The 21,090-nt window shown below is 40.0% G+C and overlaps 9 protein-coding genes across 11 annotated transcripts; 4 read left to right on the top strand and 5 right to left on the bottom strand.

The window, feature by feature from the left end:
• The first annotated feature begins 3 nt into the window (after window positions 1-3).
• On the top strand, window positions 4-3,001 carry LOC18017391 (probably inactive leucine-rich repeat receptor-like protein kinase At5g06940). Its single transcript, XM_006399107.2, has 2 exons — window positions 4-2,311; window positions 2,417-3,001. Exons 1-2 carry the CDS (start codon window positions 37-39, stop codon window positions 2,767-2,769), a joined length of 2,628 nt encoding a protein of 875 aa, XP_006399170.1. The 5' UTR covers window positions 4-36; the 3' UTR covers window positions 2,770-3,001.
• Window positions 2,866-6,389, bottom strand: LOC18017390. Of its 3 annotated transcripts, none has more exons than XM_024156612.1 (8): window positions 6,284-6,389; window positions 4,648-5,729; window positions 4,369-4,555; window positions 4,072-4,281; window positions 3,825-3,998; window positions 3,484-3,663; window positions 3,290-3,403; window positions 2,866-3,217 (listed from the first exon to the last, which is right to left on the bottom strand). In XM_024156612.1, the coding sequence occupies exons 2-8, from the start codon at window positions 5,649-5,651 to the stop codon at window positions 2,969-2,971; spliced, it is 2,118 nt and encodes a 705-aa protein (XP_024012380.1). In that variant the 5' UTR covers window positions 5,652-5,729; window positions 6,284-6,389; the 3' UTR covers window positions 2,866-2,968. The 3 variants fall into 3 exon arrangements, with proteins under 3 accessions (XP_024012380.1, XP_006399169.1, XP_024012381.1); XM_006399106.2 differs by having other exon boundaries at window positions 4,648-5,675; window positions 6,284-6,375; XM_024156613.1 differs by having other exon boundaries at window positions 4,648-5,665; window positions 6,284-6,329.
• A 518-nt stretch (window positions 6,390-6,907) lies between these two features.
• Window positions 6,908-7,948, bottom strand: LOC18017389 (fasciclin-like arabinogalactan protein 21). Its single transcript, XM_006399105.1, has one exon. It carries the CDS (start codon window positions 7,946-7,948, stop codon window positions 6,908-6,910), a length of 1,041 nt encoding a protein of 346 aa, XP_006399168.1.
• A 203-nt stretch (window positions 7,949-8,151) lies between these two features.
• LOC18017388 (chaperone protein dnaJ 6) lies at window positions 8,152-10,493 on the bottom strand. Its single transcript, XM_006399104.2, has 8 exons — window positions 10,279-10,493; window positions 9,834-9,932; window positions 9,639-9,740; window positions 9,408-9,467; window positions 9,207-9,313; window positions 9,053-9,135; window positions 8,661-8,751; window positions 8,152-8,566 (listed from the first exon to the last, which is right to left on the bottom strand). Exons 1-8 carry the CDS (start codon window positions 10,354-10,356, stop codon window positions 8,353-8,355), a joined length of 834 nt encoding a protein of 277 aa, XP_006399167.1. The 5' UTR covers window positions 10,357-10,493; the 3' UTR covers window positions 8,152-8,352.
• Window positions 10,494-10,751: 258 nt separating this feature from the next.
• On the top strand, window positions 10,752-12,418 carry LOC18017387 (3,9-dihydroxypterocarpan 6A-monooxygenase). The gene is made up of 2 exons (XM_006399103.2): window positions 10,752-11,660; window positions 11,741-12,418. The coding sequence occupies exons 1-2, from the start codon at window positions 10,752-10,754 to the stop codon at window positions 12,416-12,418; spliced, it is 1,587 nt and encodes a 528-aa protein (XP_006399166.2).
• Window positions 12,419-13,186: 768 nt separating this feature from the next.
• On the top strand, window positions 13,187-14,825 carry LOC18017386 (3,9-dihydroxypterocarpan 6A-monooxygenase). Its single transcript, XM_006399102.2, has 2 exons — window positions 13,187-14,116; window positions 14,199-14,825. Exons 1-2 carry the CDS (start codon window positions 13,217-13,219, stop codon window positions 14,823-14,825), a joined length of 1,527 nt encoding a protein of 508 aa, XP_006399165.1. The 5' UTR covers window positions 13,187-13,216.
• A 117-nt stretch (window positions 14,826-14,942) lies between these two features.
• LOC18017385 (leucine-rich repeat protein FLOR 1) lies at window positions 14,943-16,190 on the top strand. Its single transcript, XM_006399101.2, has 2 exons — window positions 14,943-15,686; window positions 15,761-16,190. The coding sequence occupies exons 1-2, from the start codon at window positions 15,089-15,091 to the stop codon at window positions 16,132-16,134; spliced, it is 972 nt and encodes a 323-aa protein (XP_006399164.1). The 5' UTR covers window positions 14,943-15,088; the 3' UTR covers window positions 16,135-16,190.
• Window positions 16,173-17,400, bottom strand: LOC18017384 (polygalacturonase inhibitor 2). The gene is made up of 2 exons (XM_006399100.2): window positions 16,827-17,400; window positions 16,173-16,742 (listed from the first exon to the last, which is right to left on the bottom strand). Exons 1-2 carry the CDS (start codon window positions 17,377-17,379, stop codon window positions 16,291-16,293), a joined length of 1,005 nt encoding a protein of 334 aa, XP_006399163.1. The 5' UTR covers window positions 17,380-17,400; the 3' UTR covers window positions 16,173-16,290.
• A 1,384-nt stretch (window positions 17,401-18,784) lies between these two features.
• On the bottom strand, window positions 18,785-20,180 carry LOC18017383 (polygalacturonase inhibitor 1). The gene is made up of 2 exons (XM_006399099.2): window positions 19,465-20,180; window positions 18,785-19,366 (listed from the first exon to the last, which is right to left on the bottom strand). The coding sequence occupies exons 1-2, from the start codon at window positions 20,009-20,011 to the stop codon at window positions 18,915-18,917; spliced, it is 999 nt and encodes a 332-aa protein (XP_006399162.1). The 5' UTR covers window positions 20,012-20,180; the 3' UTR covers window positions 18,785-18,914.
• Between the last annotated feature and the right edge of the window lie 910 nt (window positions 20,181-21,090).

The raw sequence follows: 21,090 nt of genomic DNA, 5'->3' as shown, positions 1-21,090 counted from the left end.
CAGATCCTCTTCATTCTCTATCTGTTAACCTCATTAATGGCTACTAGATTCAGGCACCAGTTTTCAATCTCATTGGCCCTCACATTCTTCTGCTTCTTCTTCACGACATTCTCTTTCACAGAAAATGAGGAACTTGGTTTTCTTCTCAGATTCAAGGCCTCCATTGATGACCCTAAGGGCTCTCTTTCAGGTTGGTCAAACACTTCTTCTTCTTCTTCTCACCACTGTAACTGGACTGGCATCACATGTACCAGAGCTCCTTCCCTTTACGTCTCTTCCATAAACCTCCAAAGTTTGAATCTTTCTGGTGAAATCTCTGACTCAGTTTGTAATCTCCCTTACCTCACCCACCTTGACCTCTCCCAAAACTTTTTCAATCAGCCGATCCCACTTCATTTGTCTCGCTGCCTTACGTTAGAGACTCTGAATCTCAGCAATAATCTCATCTGGGGCACAATCCCTGATCAGATTTCTGAGTTTAGTGCCTTGAAAGTTCTTGATTTCAGCAGCAACCATGTCGAGGGTAAGATTCCAGAAGATTTAGGGCTACTGTTCAATCTGCAAGTTCTTGACTTGGGAAGTAATCTGCTTTCTGGTCTCGTCCCTCCTGCAATTGGGAAACTAAGTGAGCTTGTTGTTCTTGATTTGTCTGAAAATAGCTATTTGGTTAGTGAGATTCCTTCATCTATTGGGAAGCTAGACAAGCTTGAACAGCTTCTGCTGCATAGGTCAGGATTTCATGGAGAGATTCCCACTTCGTTTGTGGGTTTGACAAGTCTGAAAATCTTGGATCTTTGTCTGAACAACCTGACCGGTGAAATCACTAGATCCATAGGGTCGTCTCTCAAGAACTTAGAGTCTCTTGATGTCTCACAGAACAAGATATCTGGCTCTTTCCCTAGTGGCATTTGCAGAGGCAAAAGGCTTATTAACCTCTCTCTCCATTCGAATTATTTTGAAGGGCCATTGCCTAACTCCATTGGTGAATGCCTTAGCCTGGAGAGGTTTCAAGTGCAGAACAATGGGTTCTCTGGTGAGTTTCCAGTTGGTTTATGGTCATCGCCGAAGATTAAGATTATTAGAGCGGATAATAATCGGTTAACAGGTCAAGTGCCTGATTCTGTGTCTTCGGCTTCTGCATTAGAGCAAGTTGAGATAGACAGCAATTCCTTTTCTGGTGAAATCCCACATGGTCTTGGACTGATTAAGAACTTGTATAAGTTTTCTGCTTCAGAGAACGGGTTTGGCGGAGAACTACCGCCGAATTTCTGCGACTCACCTGTCCTTAGTATTGTAAACATCTCCCACAACAAGCTCTTAGGGAAGATCCCAGAGCTGAAGAATTGCAAGAAGCTTGTCTCTTTGTCTTTGGCGGGCAATGAATTCACCGGAGAGATCCCGACATCACTTGCTGATTTGCATGTTCTGACTTATCTTGATTTATCTGATAATAAGCTTACTGGTTTGATCCCTCAAGACTTACAGAACCTGAAGCTTGCTCTCTTCAATGTGTCATTCAATCGATTATCAGGTGAGGTACCACAATCTCTGGTCTCTGGGTTACCAGCTTCTTTTCTGCAAGGAAATCCTGGGCTTTGTGGACCTGGTTTACCCAATTCCTGCTCCTCTGGTCGGTCTAGCTTCCATAAAACAGGAGCTTTGATGTTAGCTTTGATATGTTTAGCACTTGCTCTTGCCACTTCCCTCGTCATGTCATATCGATATCACAGAAAGAAAGTCCAATTTAAGAGTACTTGGCAGTCGGAGTTTTATTATCCCCTCAGGTTAACTGAGCAGGAGTTGATGAAAGTGATGCAAAACGACAGTTGTCCTTCCGTGAGTGAAGTATACGTTCTCAGTTTATCGAGTGGGGAGTTAATAGCTGTGAAGAAGCTCGTGAATCCGAGGAATATATCCTCGAAAGCTCTGAAAGCTAAAGTGAGAACCATAGCAAAGATACGGCATAAGAACATTACTCGAATTCTTGGTTTTTGTTTCACAGACGAATTGATCTTCTTGATTTATGAGTTCACACAAAATGGTAGCTTACATGACATGCTATCGAGGCCTGGCGATCAATTGCAGTGGAGCGTTAGGTTGAAGATAGCACTAGGTGTTGCTCAAGCATTGGCATACATTAGCAGAGATTATGTGCCACACTTACTCCATAGGAACCTAAAGTCCACAAACATTCTCTTGGACAAAGATTTCGAACCGAAGCTCAGTGATTTTGCCCTTGACCAAATTGTTGGAGAAACTGCTTTTCAGTCTGTGCTACACGCCAGCTCCTACCCCTGCTACACTGCACCAGGTACGATGTCTAGTGATCATACTGATTTTGCATGTAGACTACTACGAGTGAACTTTTCGGTATCATGATCTGAAAAACTTGTGCTTTTTTCTTGATTGTATCCAGAAAACAACTACAGCAAGAAAGCAACAGAAGAAATGGATGTTTACAGTTTTGGAGTTCTACTACTAGAACTTGTAACGGGGCAAAGAGCAGAGAAAGCAGAAGGAGGCGAATCTGGAGAGTCCCTTGACATAGTGAAGCAGGTCAGAAGGAAGATAAACCTTACAAATGGAGCTGCCCAAGTTCTTGACGAAAAAATCTTGTCCAGTTCTTGCCAATCAGAAATGCTAAAGACCTTAGACATTGCTCTCAGTTGCATCGCCGTTGCTGCAGAGAAACGACTTTCAATGCTTCAAGTTATCAAAGCACTTGAGAGTATAAGCTCTTCTACCGAGAAGCTTCCAGTTTCCGCGTGAACAATATATCAAACAGAGACCATTTCTTAGCTCTGGTTTTTACTCAAAAATCAAATATTTATTGAATGGTCTTAAGTGCAAGATGGTGTGCTTTGTTTCTGGAGTGTGAAAGTTATGTATGAATGTACAAGGATAATAAGCATTGGGTTTTGAGTGTACATCTGATGAGCTTGGACTCTTTTGGTCAAACAAGCCAGGTTTAGGTTTCTTTAAGGAGTCTGTATCTTTCGTTTGTTGGAGAGAAACTAAGGTTGTCCTTTTCTTCAACCCCTTTAATGATGCCGTTGTATGGAGGAGATGTTGTCATAGAAACTTTAAGCTTGTCAATGGATTCTGCAATCATGTCTGTCAAGTGTGCACAAGAAGGACGAGAATACTGAACCGGATTGATTTGTCGGGGAAAGCTTCTAGTTGCATCTCCAGATGAGCTTCTACTCTCAGTTATGCTCTGGAAACAAAGAAACGGCATATTTTAAGCAAGAGAATATTCTTTGTATCTAGTCCCTGGACTGAAATCAACCTGTGCATTGAGTTCTTCAAGAACAGTTCCTGGGACAGGGTATGGGCAGAATTCATCTGGGGTGAAATTGCATAATATCCTTTTTATCAAATTCAAACCAATTGATGGGCAGACCTGGGAAAGAGAAAAAAAAAATATTAAACTGGAAGCTAGCTGAAGAAACCAAGCCACGATTAAACCAAAAACATACATACCTCATCTCTGGTGGAACTGTCCACAAGCATCTCTTTTGGAAGCATAAGGAGATCACTGAGTTCATTGAGCAAGTGGAAAGGTTTAAATGTCCCATCCCCTCTTTGCATATGTTGCTCCTCCAGAGAAGAATCAACATCGATCTCAAAGATGTCTGTAAGCAATCTAGACCAGTAGCCAACCTGTATAAATGTTATACTAGCATCCATGAGTTCTAAGTCGTGTCACAAGACTTTCAAGCTATAAAATTCTACAACTCTCTTCGGATGAAAACATTTACAACTAAAGTATTAAGCTGAGGAAAAAAGGGGCATGTACAACTTCAAATGATTTATATGAATACCGTGTTTTTAAGTTTTACACCAGATTCAAAGCTCAAAACCCCTGCTGGAATTGGCAGAACTCTTGGGTCACCAATGGGATCAGAGTCAGGATCAGTTGGTATCTGATGAGCCGACTCACGGAGAATAGCATTGAACATAGCCACATCAAGTCGTACAATGCATTGCTCCATAGCCTAGTTAGACAGAACATGTCAGTTCAATCCAGTAGAGAGAGCACCATTCCAAGGGAAGGAAAAGAGAGTGTACCATTCTGGTCAACACATGCAAACAACCACATTTACGCCTTGCTGCTTGAACAGGACAGAGCCGGTGAAGAGCCTCCTCAAAAGCTTTTTTCCATAGGTTTACCGAAAAGCTCTCTTGTAACCGGTCACATGTTGCTGGTTCTGAAAAATTCCCCATCATATCACCCATCGTCGAGTCTACTCCTTGAGGTCTCATAAAAACAATCATTACCTACCAGAAGGAGTGGGAATCTAAAGCCATTTAATAAATGCATCTTGCTTTAAAGAAAGGATGGTCCATAGCTTTTTTGGTTTTTACCTGTGACCATATGGATTCGACTGCTTGGGTGAATAAACATGATTCAACTCTTCGTAATGCCTCTATCAGAGTTCTTGCATCTGTCCAGTCTTCTTCAAGCGATTTTGATCCATTTAGATTTGTGCCACCAAATTCATGTGAAATGATCTCTCGCAACATGACAGTGTTGGACAACCAGAAAGTTAACCTGAGCCAAGAAATAGACAAGCAACATAATAAGGTTTACCAGATCCTATAGAAACATATATATATAGACCAATAAACATCTAATTTGATTACCTCGGTACATCGCTTCCACAGGATTTCAACACCAAGAACAGACCAGAGACGATGTTTTTGGTTACTGAGATTAATTTGTTATCATTCTGACTTTTTCTAGCAAGTGCGTAGAGTCTAGAAAGGTCTCGTGCAGGTCTGTGCAGCTTGTGTGCTAAGCTCCCATGTTCTGGAAATACAGAGTATAGTGACATCTCAAGAGTAGCCACTTCTTTCAACTCATCTTCAAGTTGCTCGATTCGAGATTGCAGGGTCCCGATCTTTTGAGTTAAGACTTTCTCTACTTCACTTGTTTTGTGTTCCTTGTCCACAGACATTTCACTGTCACTTTCAGTGTTATTAGCACTATTTAAAGCATCTTCGAACTTGTCATCTTCTTTGGCCTCCTCGAAAGGCTTGGAATCAACTGCTTCAGAAGAGAAAGCCTTCTGATTTTCTGAGCTTCTATAAGAGGAGAAATCAGACAGAGATTTTGCCTGGCTTTTACTGGATCTTACGGTCTTTCTAGCAGTGCTGTGGAAGGTATTGGATCGAGATCTAACCGAATTGACATTGGTTCGTCCCTTTGATGTGACAGGTCTCTCCTGGGAGCTTTTGCTCTTTGAAGCCACTGATGGCCTGTCTGATCTCTTATCTTCAGGGCAAAACAAATCACCTTGAGAATTATTGTTCGTTTCAGTGTCTGATTCATGGCCGTTCACTTCTTCTTCACAATCCATAAGATTCACATCATTCCTTGGTTTCTCGTTAGCATCATCCATGTAATGCACCTTCACATTGTCGTAGACTTCAGAAGACTCGGATCCAGTTGTTGAATCATTTACAGTGAGTGAAGAAGGCTCAGACGCAGTCGCGTCCAAGACTCTGGAAACCAGCTGAGCCGCATTAAGCGGCTTCAAGCCATTCCCTTGACTACTAGAACGCTGTTTCTGATCTTTCTTTGCCAAACTGGCACTGTTTCTTGGCTGCGAGTTAGTCGAAGTTCTTGGCCTCTCGAATCTTTTCATAGCCTTCTAACCACCTGGAAAAATCTGCAGAGGACTACTAAGAAAATGAAGTTTGAACTTTTTCAAGCCAATCACATTCTGCAGTAGAAAACAAAAATACTTAAATGTCTATGACAGAGATTATAATGATTATGATCTTTAGAGACAAGCAAGAGAACATGAGCACTACGTGCATCACCGACTAAATTGTCGAACACCTTACGGACATTGATTATTATAGTCTCATCATAACTCGTGACAGCAAGAGATGTTTCCTCATAGACAAACAAACATTTCATTCATTCATGAGAATGAGATTCACACAAACTTCATAATCATATTTTAATTATATATTAAAAATAAGAAATTAATTAATAATCTAGCAGACAATATTTGCCGCTTAACACGACACATGAGGGCAATTAACATATGAGCACGTCTTGCTCTTAATAGTTAATTAAAGACAAAAAAAAACGAGTCTCTCTCTCTCTCTCTCTCTCTCCCCGTTAAGGAAAACGACATTGACGTCGGAAAAGATTTGATGATGATGATGATCGGATTCTAATGTGAAATGTGATCGACGAAGCTAACAATGACGTGAATGAAATTCGAAAATTCTCTCAAGGATGCATTGAATTTGTATAAATACAAACCTTGAAACAGAGCTCGAGCGACGAGATCCAAGTTGGTGATCTGAAGAATCAGGATCAAGAAAAGAGCAGAGAAGAGAAAATGGAATTGAGAGGGGTGGTGCTTTTGTTTGTGAGCGTATTTGCAGGGAAAAAACAGTTATTGTGAGTTTGACTCGGGTTTAAAAGAGGATTAAGGTGTAAGCAATGTCTCTTTCTCTCTTTGGATCGGTCGGTGATTAGTTTAAATCAAAATCAATTTGAAGAGGATCGGTTACACCAAAAGACAGACGCTGCGTCGTGGTCTTCACACTCCATTTTACCATATATATATTTTCATCAAATTTTAATATTTATATGGATCCAAAAATCGAATAAAGATGGTTGAATGGTAAATTGATACTAATTACAGTATGTTTACGTGAATGTTGAAATATATTATTAGCTCAGGGATCAAAATGGAACAAGTGGGTCCGTCCAGTAAGAAATTTAATGGTATGTTTATTGGAATTTACTGTATAACTCATAATTGCGTTTAGGCCTTATGAGATTGTTGAAAGAATTATATGCATAAAGAAAGAATCACATGTATGTGTCTATCTAAAATGGTACAAAGAACAAACAAAAAAAAATGCTTAGGCAATTGAATTATGACCGTGGGATCTCTAGAGTGTGTGATATCCCATGAATTACAAAGCTGGAAGAAGAGAACATATCTGGAGCTACAATCTCAACTCCCGAAATCATGAAAACTCGAGACGAATTAACAACATTTCTCCGTGTGATTATGAGATCTTGGTAAGGATCCAATGTCTTGAGTGAGGTTTTATCAGGCATCGATGCAATATCTTCGTTGGTAAGCCGTTGGACTAGAATGTGACGTCTCATAGTCTCATAGAGCAAAGGGGAAGCAGATGATAAAGAGACCAGATTCGGTGTAGCTAGAATCGTTACGCCGGTCAAGTTCTTGTCTTGATCTGCAACAATCCTATTGAGAACAGAGTGCAATCCAATGGCAAATGGCACAAACCCATTTGAACTTAGCAGCTGAACAATCCGAGTCCAATCTATCTTGACCGTAACTTGTTCTTCTTCTCTGGTTGTGTTTGAATCAGATTGACACAAAGATGGCTGGAGGATATAATGAGGTTGCAGAGGAGAGAAGGGTCCAAGAACTCCGTGAATAACTAATGAATCTCCAAGAAACATGTCGGGATGCGAAATCAGGGCATGGTTCACTTCTGCTGTTCTTGATTCTTTATCGACGGTGGAGATCTCGACGTTCTTGTGACGGAGAAGCGTGGGGAGACAGGTTCCTTGAGGAATCTTGAGAAGTTCGTTCATCGGAAGCTTTAGAGGGAGTGTGTGATACTGAAGAAGCTGTTTGAGAAACAGAGGAGGAAGCGATGACGTGTTGAACAAGGAAGAATCGTCCATGGCGAAAATGGTTGTGTTGGGAGATGAAGAGAGGAAGATCTCGGGGGATATGTGGAGGAGAGTGGCGATTGCTTTGAAATTTGATCTGCTTAGAGCATTCGAGGCGTTTAAGGAGAGAGGATGAGTAATGGGTCTGTTTGGTTTTGTCAAGTCGGAATCTGGAGGTGAACGTAGAGTGGTGGAGACGGCCATGAAAGCTAGTGCAACGGAGAGGACGAAGTAAACAAAGCAGTCCGATGAACAACAACCCATCGCTTACAAAGATAAACTCTAACGGAGACGAAGAAGAAGAGATAGTTCGTCAAAGAAATGTTTTCTTGGAGTGATTTTGGGTCTAACAAAAGAGTTTTTCGACTTTACCGTTTGGGTTTAGTCTTGTCGTTTTATCTTATAGTCATCTTGTCAATTAACCCTTTTCCAGTTTTTAGCTTCTTCAGGCATTTTACTTCTGGACAAGAATCTTTTATATAAATCCTAATAATTAATAGGTCTGAATCATTTTTCTTATAAAGATCGTCAAAATCAACAGACAAAATTAACTATATTAAGTCTGCCTGAAGACATTTGTTCCAGACTTCCAGTGATGAATACCGACTCCAATTTTTAAAACACATTCTTCTCCAATGGCAAGCACAGTACTAGGAAACAACTCTGTTTTATGACCTTTCCTTTCCTTTCGACTTCTTGGATGATCTCCGGCTCTCAATCCTTCTCTTGGCAGCTTCAAATTCTTCTTCAGTGGGCTCTGCTTCAGCATCACCACCATACCTAGAGATGAGTGATGAGAACATCGAATCCACCTTCCCTTTCCTCTCATCCATTCGCTGCGAAATCAACAAGGCAAGATCTGTCTCTGAATCTTTTGCTGACCTACAAGTATATGCAAATTGAAAGGAAGCGAGGTGGTCACAACAAAGTCAAGTTGAGTGGTGGAACTAATTTGAAACAGAGGCAGAGACTTTACTTCTGCCTCTTCCTGGTTGGATTGGTGGGCGGCTTCGTTTCTGAAATTTTCTTTGCCCATTTCTCATATGCCTTGCTTGATTTCACTTCTCCTGAAAACGAAATCAGTTGTATTGCACAACACACTCATAATCAGCAAGCCTCCCAAAGTTCACAAAGATTTCAAATCAGGTTCTTAACTAGGCTAGAACCAAACTGGAACCAGCAAATATAGATTGGTACTGAAATATCAAACACTCAGCTCAAGGGATAAGGTACATTTTACAACATTAATTCCATTGCTTTATTAACATTGATCCATGTTCAAATACGAGGAAAAACTCATTTTGTAACGTCAAGGATTTGATTTGTTATACGAAAAGAATATATTCGATTTACAGCAATATAGACTACCTGCTGCAATGGCCTCATCAAGAATGTCTTTGAAACGATGTGAATCAAGCTTGGGGTCCGAGCAAAGCATTGAGCAGAATAGCCTGGGAAGGAAATATATATATAATCAATCTCACAACCTCAACAAAACCGAAAGTGAAGGATAATGAATTACCTGTTCATTTTACCCTTAAACTTGCTGAACAGCTCAATCAGGTCTTTCTTCTCTGACTCAGAACCCCTGTAGTTTGCCTCAAACTCTTCAATATCTGCTTCAGTGACCTAAATCAGCAGGGACATAAAATCGAGTTAGTGTAGGCAGCAGAACATATGTGTACAAAGTCCAGAAAGTACCAATTGAATAAGTTGCTGCTACCTTCTTGTACATGGCCTGGAAGAAATCCCGCAAGTTCTCAAATGCATCGCCAGAAAGATCCTACCAAGCACGGAAAATAACCAATTGTGAGAAATCTCAGAATACAATTACAGAAGTTAAAAGCTTTATTTAGACTGCATTATGTGAATTGGGAATTTCAGTCAAAACCATCAAAAAATTTACCAAAACGGCAAATGCGAAAAGGTTAAGTTCAAAGAAACAGAGACTCACAGCATCATCAAATGAGCCAGTTTGATCATAGACTGCCCTTTTCTCTTCATCCCCAAGAATCGACATCACTTTTTGCAACTGCTGGAATTTCTCTTTAGCTTCCTGTTAAAAAAACACAAGAGTAGCAGTTCCATGTAAATGGACCCTCCAAAAAAAAGCTCAAAGGAAAGAGCAAGAAAAGAGTTGTTTTTTAACCTCATCATCCTGGTTTTTATCAGGGTGAAGCCGTAATGCCAATTTATGATATGCTTTCCTAATTTCCTGTGGAGTAGCTGTTCTTTCAACTCCAATAACCTTCAGTAAGTAAAAGAGAGATTAGTTTGTCTCATCCATCTTATGTGTTTCCGGCAAAATCTAAGAAGAAAAAGTAACATGCTTGAGACACTGTTTAGGCCATTCTGATACCAAATAAGCAAATAATACTGGCTACTGACAAAGTAGTGTTCCGGATTGAGACATCAAACACACAAATTAACAAAGGATTAGGACAATGAAAGTAAAATCCAACTACTTTCTCAGAATCGTATAATAAATCAAACCGATTTCCAAAGTAGCAACAAAAACTGAGACCCAATCTAATAGACCCTAAATTACGCTAGAGAAAAGAGCAGAGGTTCGGGGGAAGATAAACCCTAAATACCTCGTAAAGGCTTCTCTCACAAGATGGCGCATCGTTAATCTCATCTTCCTCGCCCCTAGATTCCTTTTTCCTACCCATCTGAACCCTAATAGATCGATACAGAGTAATAACTGGCTCTGGAGATTGGAGTCGGCGACTTAAATGCTTTCACAGAAGATCTATCTGGGCGCCAATTCCTTCCCCATTTTTAGCTGAAGAAGATTTCCTTTTGGAATTTTTTTTGATTATACAAGAGTAAACTCATTTTGATGAAACTTTACTGTTGACTGAAAAAAAAAATGAAACTTTGGTAACAAAACGACGCCGTATTAGGTTAAAATAATATCCAGAATGTTTGTCGTCAGGTCGTTATCAACCAAGAATCTTGTACTATTAGATCCTTCATGGCAACAAGACAAGTTTAAGTATGTGAGCTCTTTTATATAACATCTTATACTAGTTTTATCCTAATCAGGACCATCAAACATACAGTTATGGTTACGATGAATTTGGATATTAATTACACATCATGTTCCTATCTCTTCTTCACATTTGTTACCATCTTCCTTCTTCACAGACTATTCAGCTCCTCTAGTCGCCGAGGTCTTCCTCCAGGACCGCGAGGACTTCCGCTTCTTGGTCATATGCATCTTCTACGGTCAAGCATCCCTCGTTCTTTGCAAGCCTTGGCTCACACGTACGGTCCTCTCATGACCATACGCATCGGATCACTTCGAGTCCTCGTTGTCTCAGATTCCGACACAGCTAAGCAAATCCTCAAGACTCACGACCCTGATTTCGCCTCCAAGTTCGTCTTTGGTCCGAGACAATTCAACGTCTACAAAGGAGCAGAGTTCTTCAATGCACCTTATGGACCTTACTGGAGGTTCGTGAAGAAGCTATGCATGACCAAGCTATTCGCGGGTTATCAGCTCGATCGATTTGTAGATATAAGAGAAGAGGAAACTTTAGCACTACTGAGATCTCTCGTTGACAGATCGAGAAATGGAGAGGCGTGCGATCTCGGTTTGGAGTTCACTGCTTTGACCACAAAGATCTTATCAAGAATGGTTATGGGGAAACGTTGCCGCCAAAACTCGAATCTTCCCATAGAGATCAGGAAGATCGTGAGTGAGATAATGTCTTGCGCCACAAGGTTCGGGTTCATGGAGCTATTTGGACCGTTACGGGATTGGGATGTGTTTGGGAATGGTAAGAGGCTTAGATCTTCCATTTGGCGGTACGATGAGTTGGTTGAGAAGGTAATGAAGGAATATGAAGTCGATAAGAGCAATGATGAAGGAGAGAAAGATAAAGATATCGTTGATATCTTATTAGACACGTATAATGACCCAAAAGCCGAACTCAAATTGACTATGAATCAGATCAAATTCTTCATCCTTGTAAGACTATTTTTCATCAGCTTTTCTTTAGCTTTCATTATAATTAGCCTCTTTCAAAACATTTGTGTACCTCGTTGCAGGAGTTGTTCATGGCCAGCCTAGATACGACCTCTGCAGCTTTACAATGGACAATGACAGAGCTAATCAACCATCAAGATATCTACACGAAGATCAGAAACGAGATCAAATCGATTTTAGGAAACACGCATCGGTTAATCAAAGAATCAGAATTGCAGAAGCTTCCTTACCTACAAGCAGCTATCAAGGAGACATTGAGACTTCATCCAGTGGGACCATTACTACGCAGAGAAAGCAACAGAGACATGAAGATCAATGGGTACGATGTAAAATCCGGGACAAAGATCTTCGTAAATGCTTACGGGATAATGCGTGACCCAACCACATACAAAGATCCCGACAAGTTTATACCTGAGAGGTTTCTTGTTATGGAGCAGAAAACAGAGAGAACGAAGGGTTATTACCAGCAATATATGTTGGAATTAAAAGGTCAGGATGTGAATTATCTTGCGTTTGGGAGCGGAAGGAGAGGATGTCTTGGAGCTTCTCACGCTTCTCTGGTGCTAAGTCTCACGATCGGATCACTCGTCCAGTGTTTTAATTGGACGGTGAAAGGGGACGAAGGCAAAATCAAGATCAAACTACCTACCGGCTTTTCGGCTTCAGGCACTGCAGGAGGAAGTTCTCTGATGTGTTCTCCTGAGTTATATTTTGATCCATTCGGATACCAAACTAAGTAAATTTCTGCGGAGAAAACATCACTAGGAATTTGGAAACATATTTATACTCTGCTCTGCCTTTGTAATGCTCTGTTTTGTGCTTTGGTTTCGTAAACTTCAGACTTTTGATGAAATATAGATATGTTTCAACATTGTATAATCACACGACTGTAAATAAATAAACTTTTCTAATGTTATCATGAGCTCTAAAATTTTATACTTGGTAATTATCCACCTTAATTACTAATCTAACTACACTTTAAAAGGTAAAGATGTTTCTGCAGAAATACACCAGAGTTCTGAAACATATTATCTGCTCTGTTTTTCTCATGTTCTGTTTCTACTTGTAGCTGTACTCTATTTTCATAAGCTTCAGTCTTTTATGAAAAAGGAACTGTTTCAAACCTGTATAGTCTTACGACTATGATAAAGTATCCTCTTCTATTACTTTCATGAGCACCATATTTACATTAAGCAATTAATTACCTTAATTACTAACTTCATTATACCTGAAAATGGCTTAAGCTTATGCCATAATTATATACAATGAAACATTTCATATTCTGTCAGCAGATAATGACAGCTTAACAACGTTCAAGTACATTCTTCTATTTTTTTTAGTTGTTTGAAACCGACAAAACGCAAATAAACATAAAAGAGAATCAAAAACAGAGATTATACCCTCATAGAAGAGACAAAAACAGAACAAAGACAACAAGAGAAAAGAAAGAATCTTGAGGTTGGATTTAAGAGCTGTGACTTTGCACATATCCTATAAAATCATCTGAATATCGCTCTCATACACAGACAGAAACGATAATGGCGGATTTACAATACTTCTTTGTAATCATTCTTCTTTGCCTTGGAATCACAGTCTTGATCCAAGCCATTGTTACCAAAAGATTCCGCAACAAACCACCGCTTCCACCAAGCCCAATAGCTTTACCGATCATCGGTCACATTCACCTACTTGGTCCCATAGCTCACCAAGCACTTCACAAGCTCTCAATCCGCTACGGACCTTTGATTTATCTCTTCATTGGCTCCATTCCTAATCTTATCGTCTCATCAGCTGAGATGGCGAATGAGATTCTCAAGTCCAATGAGCTCAACTTCCTGAACCGACCCAAAATGCAAAACGTTGACTACCTTACTTACGGCTCAGCAGATTTCTTCTCAGCGCCTTACGGGCTTCACTGGAAGTTCATGAAGAGGATTTGTATGATGGAGCTCTTCAGCAGCAGAGCATTAGATAGCTTTGTTACTGTGAGAAGAGAGGAGTTGAAAAAGCTTCTGATACGCGTCCTGAAGAAAGCAGAAGCAGAAGAGAGTGTTGATCTCGGCGAACAGCTAAAGGGATTGACAAGCAACATCATAACGAGAATGATGTTCAGAGAAAGGCAATCGGATCGTGACGGGTGCGGTAAAACAGAGGAAGTTATCAAAATGGTGGTGGAGTTGAATGAATTAGCAGGGTTTTTTAACGTTTCTGAAACGTTTTGGTTCTTGAGAAGGCTTGACTTGCAAGGACTCAAGAAGAGGCTCAAGAATGCTCGAGACAAGTATGATGTGATCATAGAGAGAATAATGGAAGAGCATGAGTCTAAGAAAAACAAAGATGCAGGAGCAAGGAACATGCTAGACATTTTGCTCGGCATACACGAAGATAAAAACGCAGAGATGAAGCTAACTAGAGAAAACATTAAGGCCTTCATCATGGTAAAGTTTTGATATTTAGTTATATCACAGGGCCTAAAAATACTTTGAGACATTACAATATTCATAATTCATTGTTATGCAGAACATTTATGGGGGTGGAACAGATACATCTGCCATAACAGTAGAGTGGGCTCTAGCAGAGCTGATAGACCATCCAGAGATCATGAAGAAAGCACAACAAGAGATAGAGAAAGTGGTGGGAAACAAGAGAGTAGTTGAAGAATCGGATTTGTGCAATCTCAGTTACATCCAAGCAGTTGTGAAGGAGACATTGAGGTTACACCCTGGAGGACCAATATTCGTGAGAGAATCTGATGAAGAATGCGCGGTGGCTGGATTCAGAATCCCAGCTAAAACGAGGGTGATAGTTAACGTTTGGGCGATTGGAAGAGACGCTAACCAATGGGAAGATCCATTGGAGTTTAGACCTGAGAGGTTTGAAGGGACCGAGTGGAAAGTGATGAGTGAGAAGATGATGTCTTTTGGAGCTGGGAGAAGAAGCTGTCCTGGAGAGAAAATGGTGTTTAGATTCGTTCCATTAGCTTTAGCTGCGATAATACAGTGTTTTGAGTTAAAAGTGAATGGAAGTGTGGAGATGAATGAAGGGGTTGGATCATCTCTGCCTAGAGCCACACCTTTGGTGTGTGTTCCTGTTGCTAAGGAGGCTATACAATCATTTGTTCCGCTTGAACCAAAGGTCATCTTCTAGCTACATGGTTCAGAACAAGAAAATAAATAAGAGCAAGCAGGAAAACTTAACTCCCTTGTGTAAAAACCATTTTACCACACTTTTCTTTTGAAATCTTGGTCTCTAATAATATTGGTTGTAACATACAATGCATGTGAAGCGTCAAGCAGGACCATTTTTATGGATTAGCCACTCACTATGACTGATCGAAATGATTCAAAAAAAAAAGAGAAAGTTTAGAGGCAAGTTGAGATCCAAATCAGTGACAAACCAAACCAGTGAGAATGAAGCTTCTTAACCTCTCTCTTCTCTTCTTCTTCATCATCTTCTTCACACGCTCTGAAAGCTGCAAGTCAAATGACAAAACAACCCTCCTCAAGATCAAGAAATCCCTAAACAACCCTCGAATCCTCGATTCTTGGGACCCACTTACGGACTGCTGCACCTATTGGATCGGCGTCGTATGCAACCACGGCCGCATCACCGGTCTCACCATCGCCGCCGGAGAAGTTGTTGGTGAGATAGCGGAGGAGATCGGCGACCTCCGTGACCTCGTGATCCTAGACTGGAGCAGTCTCTACGGTCTCAGAGGAACCATTCCACGCTCAATCACCAAGCTCAAGAATCTAGTCTACATGCGGTTTAGGATAACCGAACTCTCCGGTCCAATCCCGGAATACATCAGCGAGCTACAAAACGTAACCTTCTTGGACCTCTCTTTTAACCGGTTCAACGGTTCAATACCTGGTTCGATTTCCCAGATGCCGAAGCTTGAAGCAATTCAGCTCAATCATAACAAATTAACCGGTTCTATACCGGAATCTTTCGGTTCTTTTCTAGGAAAGGTCCCAGATCTCTTCTTGGGTAATAATCACCTCTCAGGTAAAACTTTTCACTCAATTTTTTTGCCTAATGTTGTTTGGTATAATAACGATATGCATACATATAACATGCAGGAAAAATACCAAAAACGTTATCCAAATCCGACTTCAACACTTTGAGTTTGTCAGGAAACAATTTCAGTGGGGATGCTTCCATGTTCTTTGGACATAACAGAACAACCGTACGATTGGATTTGTCTAGGAACAACTTCCACTTCGATCTCTCAAAGGTGAAACTAGCCAAGAGCTTGGTGTCACTAGACCTGAGCCATAACCGAGTTTTCGGAGAACTTCCTTTGGAACTGACCAAGCTCCGTCTTGACCACTTCAACATAAGTTTCAACCGTCTCTGTGGAACCATCCCACAGGGCGGTCTGCTCCAGAATTTTGAGGTCTATGAATTCTCCAACAACCTCTGTCTATGCGGTGCACCGCTCCAGCGATGCTAGCTCATCGATCAAACACATTTTCGAAAATGTAGTATGAATTTTCATCAAATGCAAGATTGGATCATGTATTTATTAATCATTCGGAATGGAAAATACAGTTGTCTTGAGACTTTATTGATTTATTTTGAAAAGATAAAGCTTTGATTGCTTGAATGTTCACTTGCAACTCTGAAGAGGTGCACCACACAGACACTTGTTGTGAAGATAGGCATAAGAATCAAATCTCTGAAGATCCCCACCCTTTGGGATGCGTCCACACAGTCTGTTATAGCTAACATTGAATGACTGAAGACTAAGTTCAGTCCATTGAACAGGAATATTCCCTGTGATCCCATTGTGATTCAAGTCTAATTGATTAACTGTCTTAGCGACCTTAACTTTGGAGAGATCGAACTGGAACATGTTTCTTGATAAATCAATGGACCATGTCGTTTTGTTGGCTCCAAACAACATTGAAGCATCACCTTGAAGCTTGTTACGGGAAAGATCGATCCGGTAAATGTCGAGCTTGCCTAGTGATTTTGGTATGGAACCAGAGAGCTGGTTGTGCGATAGGAAAAGGTCAGGGACTTGTCCTTGAAACGACCCAAATGACTCTGGTATTGGACCTAATTGAAAATTCAAAAATTTGAGGTTAGATGAATTAATACTTCATTGCTGAATAACAGAGACAAATTAAGTGAGTTGTTCACCTGTAAGCTTGTTCCTGCTGAGTTCAAGAAACCCGAGTTTAGGTAACAAAGAGAGAGAGCTTGGTATGGAACCAGAGAGGTCATTGAAGGAAAGGTTTATGTACTCGAGGTTCTTGAGCTGGCTCAGAAATGCAGGAACAGGGCCGGTCAGATTGGTCCAGCTGAGCCAGAGAAAACTGAGATATTTGAGCTTGGCGATGGTGGGTTGGATTTCACCGGTGAGATTAGGGAGTTTGCGGAAGATGAGAGTTTGCAGATAAGGTAAGTCGCCGACTTCAGGCGGGATCTGAGCGGAGAGCTCGTCGTTTGATATGTCTAAGGAGGTGACGCGGTGGTTAACGGTGGCGTCGCCGCACTCAATGGAAACCCACGAGCAGCAGTCGTCTTTGGGGTCCCAGGAGATGATGGTGTAAGGGTTGTTAAGTGATTTCTTGATCTTGAGGAGGGTTTTTTTGTCATCTTTGTGACAAAGATCTTTAGAAAGAGAGGTGGTGAGGAGGAGCGTGAACAAGAACATGAACAAGAGCAATGTCGTTGTCTTACTGTTATCCATGGTGTTTCTGTATTTGTGTTTGTGTTTGATTTTTAGTGGAAACTGTAATGATTTATAGGCCAAGGCTTTGAACGGGAGAATATTGGTGGGGTATGTGTTTATGAATTATTTTTGCTGACTAGACCACGTGTTAAACATGGTGCGGTGCCGATTTTAAAAATGTCACTTTCGAACGTTTACGGTTCAATTGCCGGCCTGGTTCAATCGACTGGGTTTCTAAACCGGAAAATATATTTAAGTTTGGAGAAGTGACTATGACCAAGAGGAGAGTTATGCGCGGGAGTCCGCAAATACGAGCTTTTAGAGGCCCATATTAGAGTTAGTTGTGGCCGTTATATATGAAAACAGAGCATAAATTTTCGTCCTTCGTCTTCTTCTCTGTTAAGCTTAGGAATTTATCAAATACATTTTGAACATGTCCTATAAAATTTTCATCAAATGACGGTTGGCTTCATGCTTTTATTAATTATTCCGACTGGAAAAATACACTTGTCCTTAAGACTTGATTGATTGTTATGGTAAATTTAGAGATAAAACTTTGGTTGCTTGAATCTTCACTGGCAACTCTGAAGTGGTGCACGACACAAACACTTGTTGTGTAAAGAGTCGTAAGAATCAAACTTCTGAAGATTCCCTCCATTGAGGATACGTCCACACAGTCTGCTAACATTAAAGGACTGAAGAGGCGTTTCGGTCCATTGAACCGGAATATTCCCGGTGATGCCATTGTGATTCAAGTCCACATTATCAAGTGTCTTAGAGATCTCAACTTTGGAGAGATCGAACTGTAACATGTTTCTTGATAAATCAATGGACTTGAAATACAATGGCAATATTGACTATTAAGGTTCCTATTAAAACAAATATCTCTTTCTATAGTCAATATTGAATAACATATATGCTCACATGTCGATGTTGATTTTTTTTTTGTTGCCAAAATGATGTCGGTGTTGAATATAATGCAAGAGAATATGGCTTTCTCTTATCAGTATCCGAATGATATCCAAAGTGCGATGTCATGATGATATATAGACTATAGATAGAGAGATAGATAGAGAGAGAGAGAGAGGGAGAAGTTCTTTGATATGTCTATTCATATGAACCTTAATAGTCAATACATATGCTCAAGATGTCAGTTGGGTAATGCAAAAATCAGGACATGTTGGCAACTACGGAGTATTCGAATATGGCTTTGGTTCAGAAAAAAAAATCTTATTCAGAAAAGTTAGCTTTCTATAAAACCATATACCTCCCCTCACAGGCCACAGCATTTAAGTCACATGAATCAACATTTAAGACGTATTACAATACATATTGCTTAACAAGAACCCGGCGATCGATCTTCGTTTAAATGTCGAAGGTAGTTCAAATACGTGAGTTGTTTTAACAAAAGTTGGATCCTTTATAACTTAATAAGTTGGCTCAAAATTATTAAACCATCTATCCTTCATAAAAGAAAAGATATTGTCTATAGACTTATTGAATTCTCTGGAAAGTAGAATAAAAGGTTTAGGCTTTTAGCTCATTGAGTAAATTCACTTGCAACTGTCAAGTGGTGCACCACACAAACACTTATTGTGAAAATAGGCATAAGAATCAAACGTCTGAAGTTTTCCTCCATTGGGGATGTGTCCACACAGTTGGTTGTAGCTAACATTGAAAAACTGAAGAGGAGCTTCGGTCCACTGAACCGGAATGTTCCCTCTGATGCCATTGTGATTCAAGTCCAAGATACCAAGTGTCTTAGATATCTCAACTTTGGAGAGATCGAACTGGAACATGTTTCTTGATAAATCTATGTACCATGTGGTTTTGTTAGCTCCAAACAACATTGAAGCATCACCTTGAAGCTTGTTACGGGAGAAATCGATCCGGTTAAAATCGAGATTGCCTAGTGATTTGGGTATTGAACCGGAGAGCTCGTTGTGTGATAGGTAAAGGTCAGGGACTTTTGCTTGAAACGACCCAAACGATTCTGGTATCGGACCTACACTCAATTTAACAGTTTCTTAATATCAGATTGAGAAGATATGGCAAATAAGTAAAGAAACCGATCATTGAAATTAGAAAAAGAAACTTCTTTACCTGTAAGCTTGTTCCTGCTGAGATCAAGAGATAGGAGATTAGGAAACAAAGACAGAGAGCTTGGTATTGAACCAGTGAGACCATTGAAGGAAAGGTCTAAAAACTGGAGATTCTTGAGCTGACTGAGAAAACCAGGAATTGGACCGGTCAGATTTGTCCAGCTGAGCCTGAGGATCCGGAGGTTCTTGAGATTGGCGATGGTTGGTTGGATTTGACCGGTGAGGTTAGAGAGTTTGCGAAAGATAAGGGTTTCCAGGTACGGTAAGTCGCCGACTTCAGGCGGAATATGACCGGAGATCTGACCGGAGAATATTGTTAGGGCGTTGACGCGGTGGTTGACGGTGGCGTCGCCGCACTCGAGGCAGTACCAGGAGCAACAGTCTGTTTGGGGGTCCCACGAAGCGAGGTGGTAAGGGTTGTTTAGTGATTTCTTGATCTTCAGGAGGGTATTTTTGTCATCTTGGTTACATAGGTTTTTGGATAAAGAGTTCGTCAGGAGTGTGAACAAGAACAAAAGCGAGAAAAGCAACGTCGTTGTCTTATCCATGTTATGTTGTGCTTGTTTTTGGTATCGATTTTGAGTTTTTTATTGAAGGTATGATGATATATAGTCATAGACTGTGGAGAGATTTGTTTTGATTTGATCTCTTCTCTACCAATACATTCATAGGGACCTCAATAGTCAACATTTTAGTGGTCAACGTCGGTGTTCAATCTGTTTGGGTAATGCAAGAATACACAATATAAATATTTAAAAATGTGTTAATTTGCAAAATGGCACAATTTTTATTAATTTTTTGGGTTAAATATCTTATTTATATACATATGTCGAAGTTAGAAATGAGTATTTCTCAACAAATAATCCGAATTTATCAAGCTTTTTTATGGGAATGTTGTTAATGTACATTTTAAAAAGAAAATTGACAAGGATCATCTATAAAACTCTATTCAGACACAACAGAAAAATCATAGCACTCCAGAGAGAAGCGATTTCTATGAACAAAGACATCGTCCACGAAAAGGCTTAAGTGTGTGCTTAATTTATATGAAACGTGACTGAGGCCCAATTAATTTATTTATAACGAGCATCTATTGAAGCCACTATTATGTCCCATACAAATACAAATCTTTTTTTGGACAATCACACATACTAGATTTAATAATAAACATTTTACAGACACTAAAAAGACAGCTTGCCTTCTAAACCTAACTTGATCGTATGTATACCAGTTTTCGTTTCGTTGTACACTATTCATTTGCATAAATGTGAACCAAATTAAACCAAGAAAAATTAGATAGTATGTGACAAGTCTACCAAGTTGATTAATGTGGTGGTGTGGAAATTTCTACATAAATTAACTCACAATAATATAGCCATCATTACTAAGCATCATTGGGACAGAAAAAGCGTAACACTAAAGTTGCATCCTTTACAACTTGATAAGTTGGTTTGTAGAGATATTAAACTAAGCCTTCAATTTTATTTTTTGGTCAGACAAACAAACTAGCCTTCAATTTTTTTTTTGGTCAGACAAACAAACTAGCCTTCATAAAAGAAAGAGAACCATTCCATTTTAATATAGTGTACACACCAAGTTATTGTTAGAACCAACTGATAACCTTTTT

This window comes from Eutrema salsugineum, unplaced genomic scaffold (assembly GCF_000478725.1).
Source record: "Eutrema salsugineum unplaced genomic scaffold, Eutsalg1_0 scaffold_2, whole genome shotgun sequence".
Taxonomy (NCBI): Eukaryota; Viridiplantae; Streptophyta; class Magnoliopsida; order Brassicales; family Brassicaceae; genus Eutrema; species Eutrema salsugineum.
This window is presented reverse-complemented; position numbering and strand designations above follow the sequence as displayed.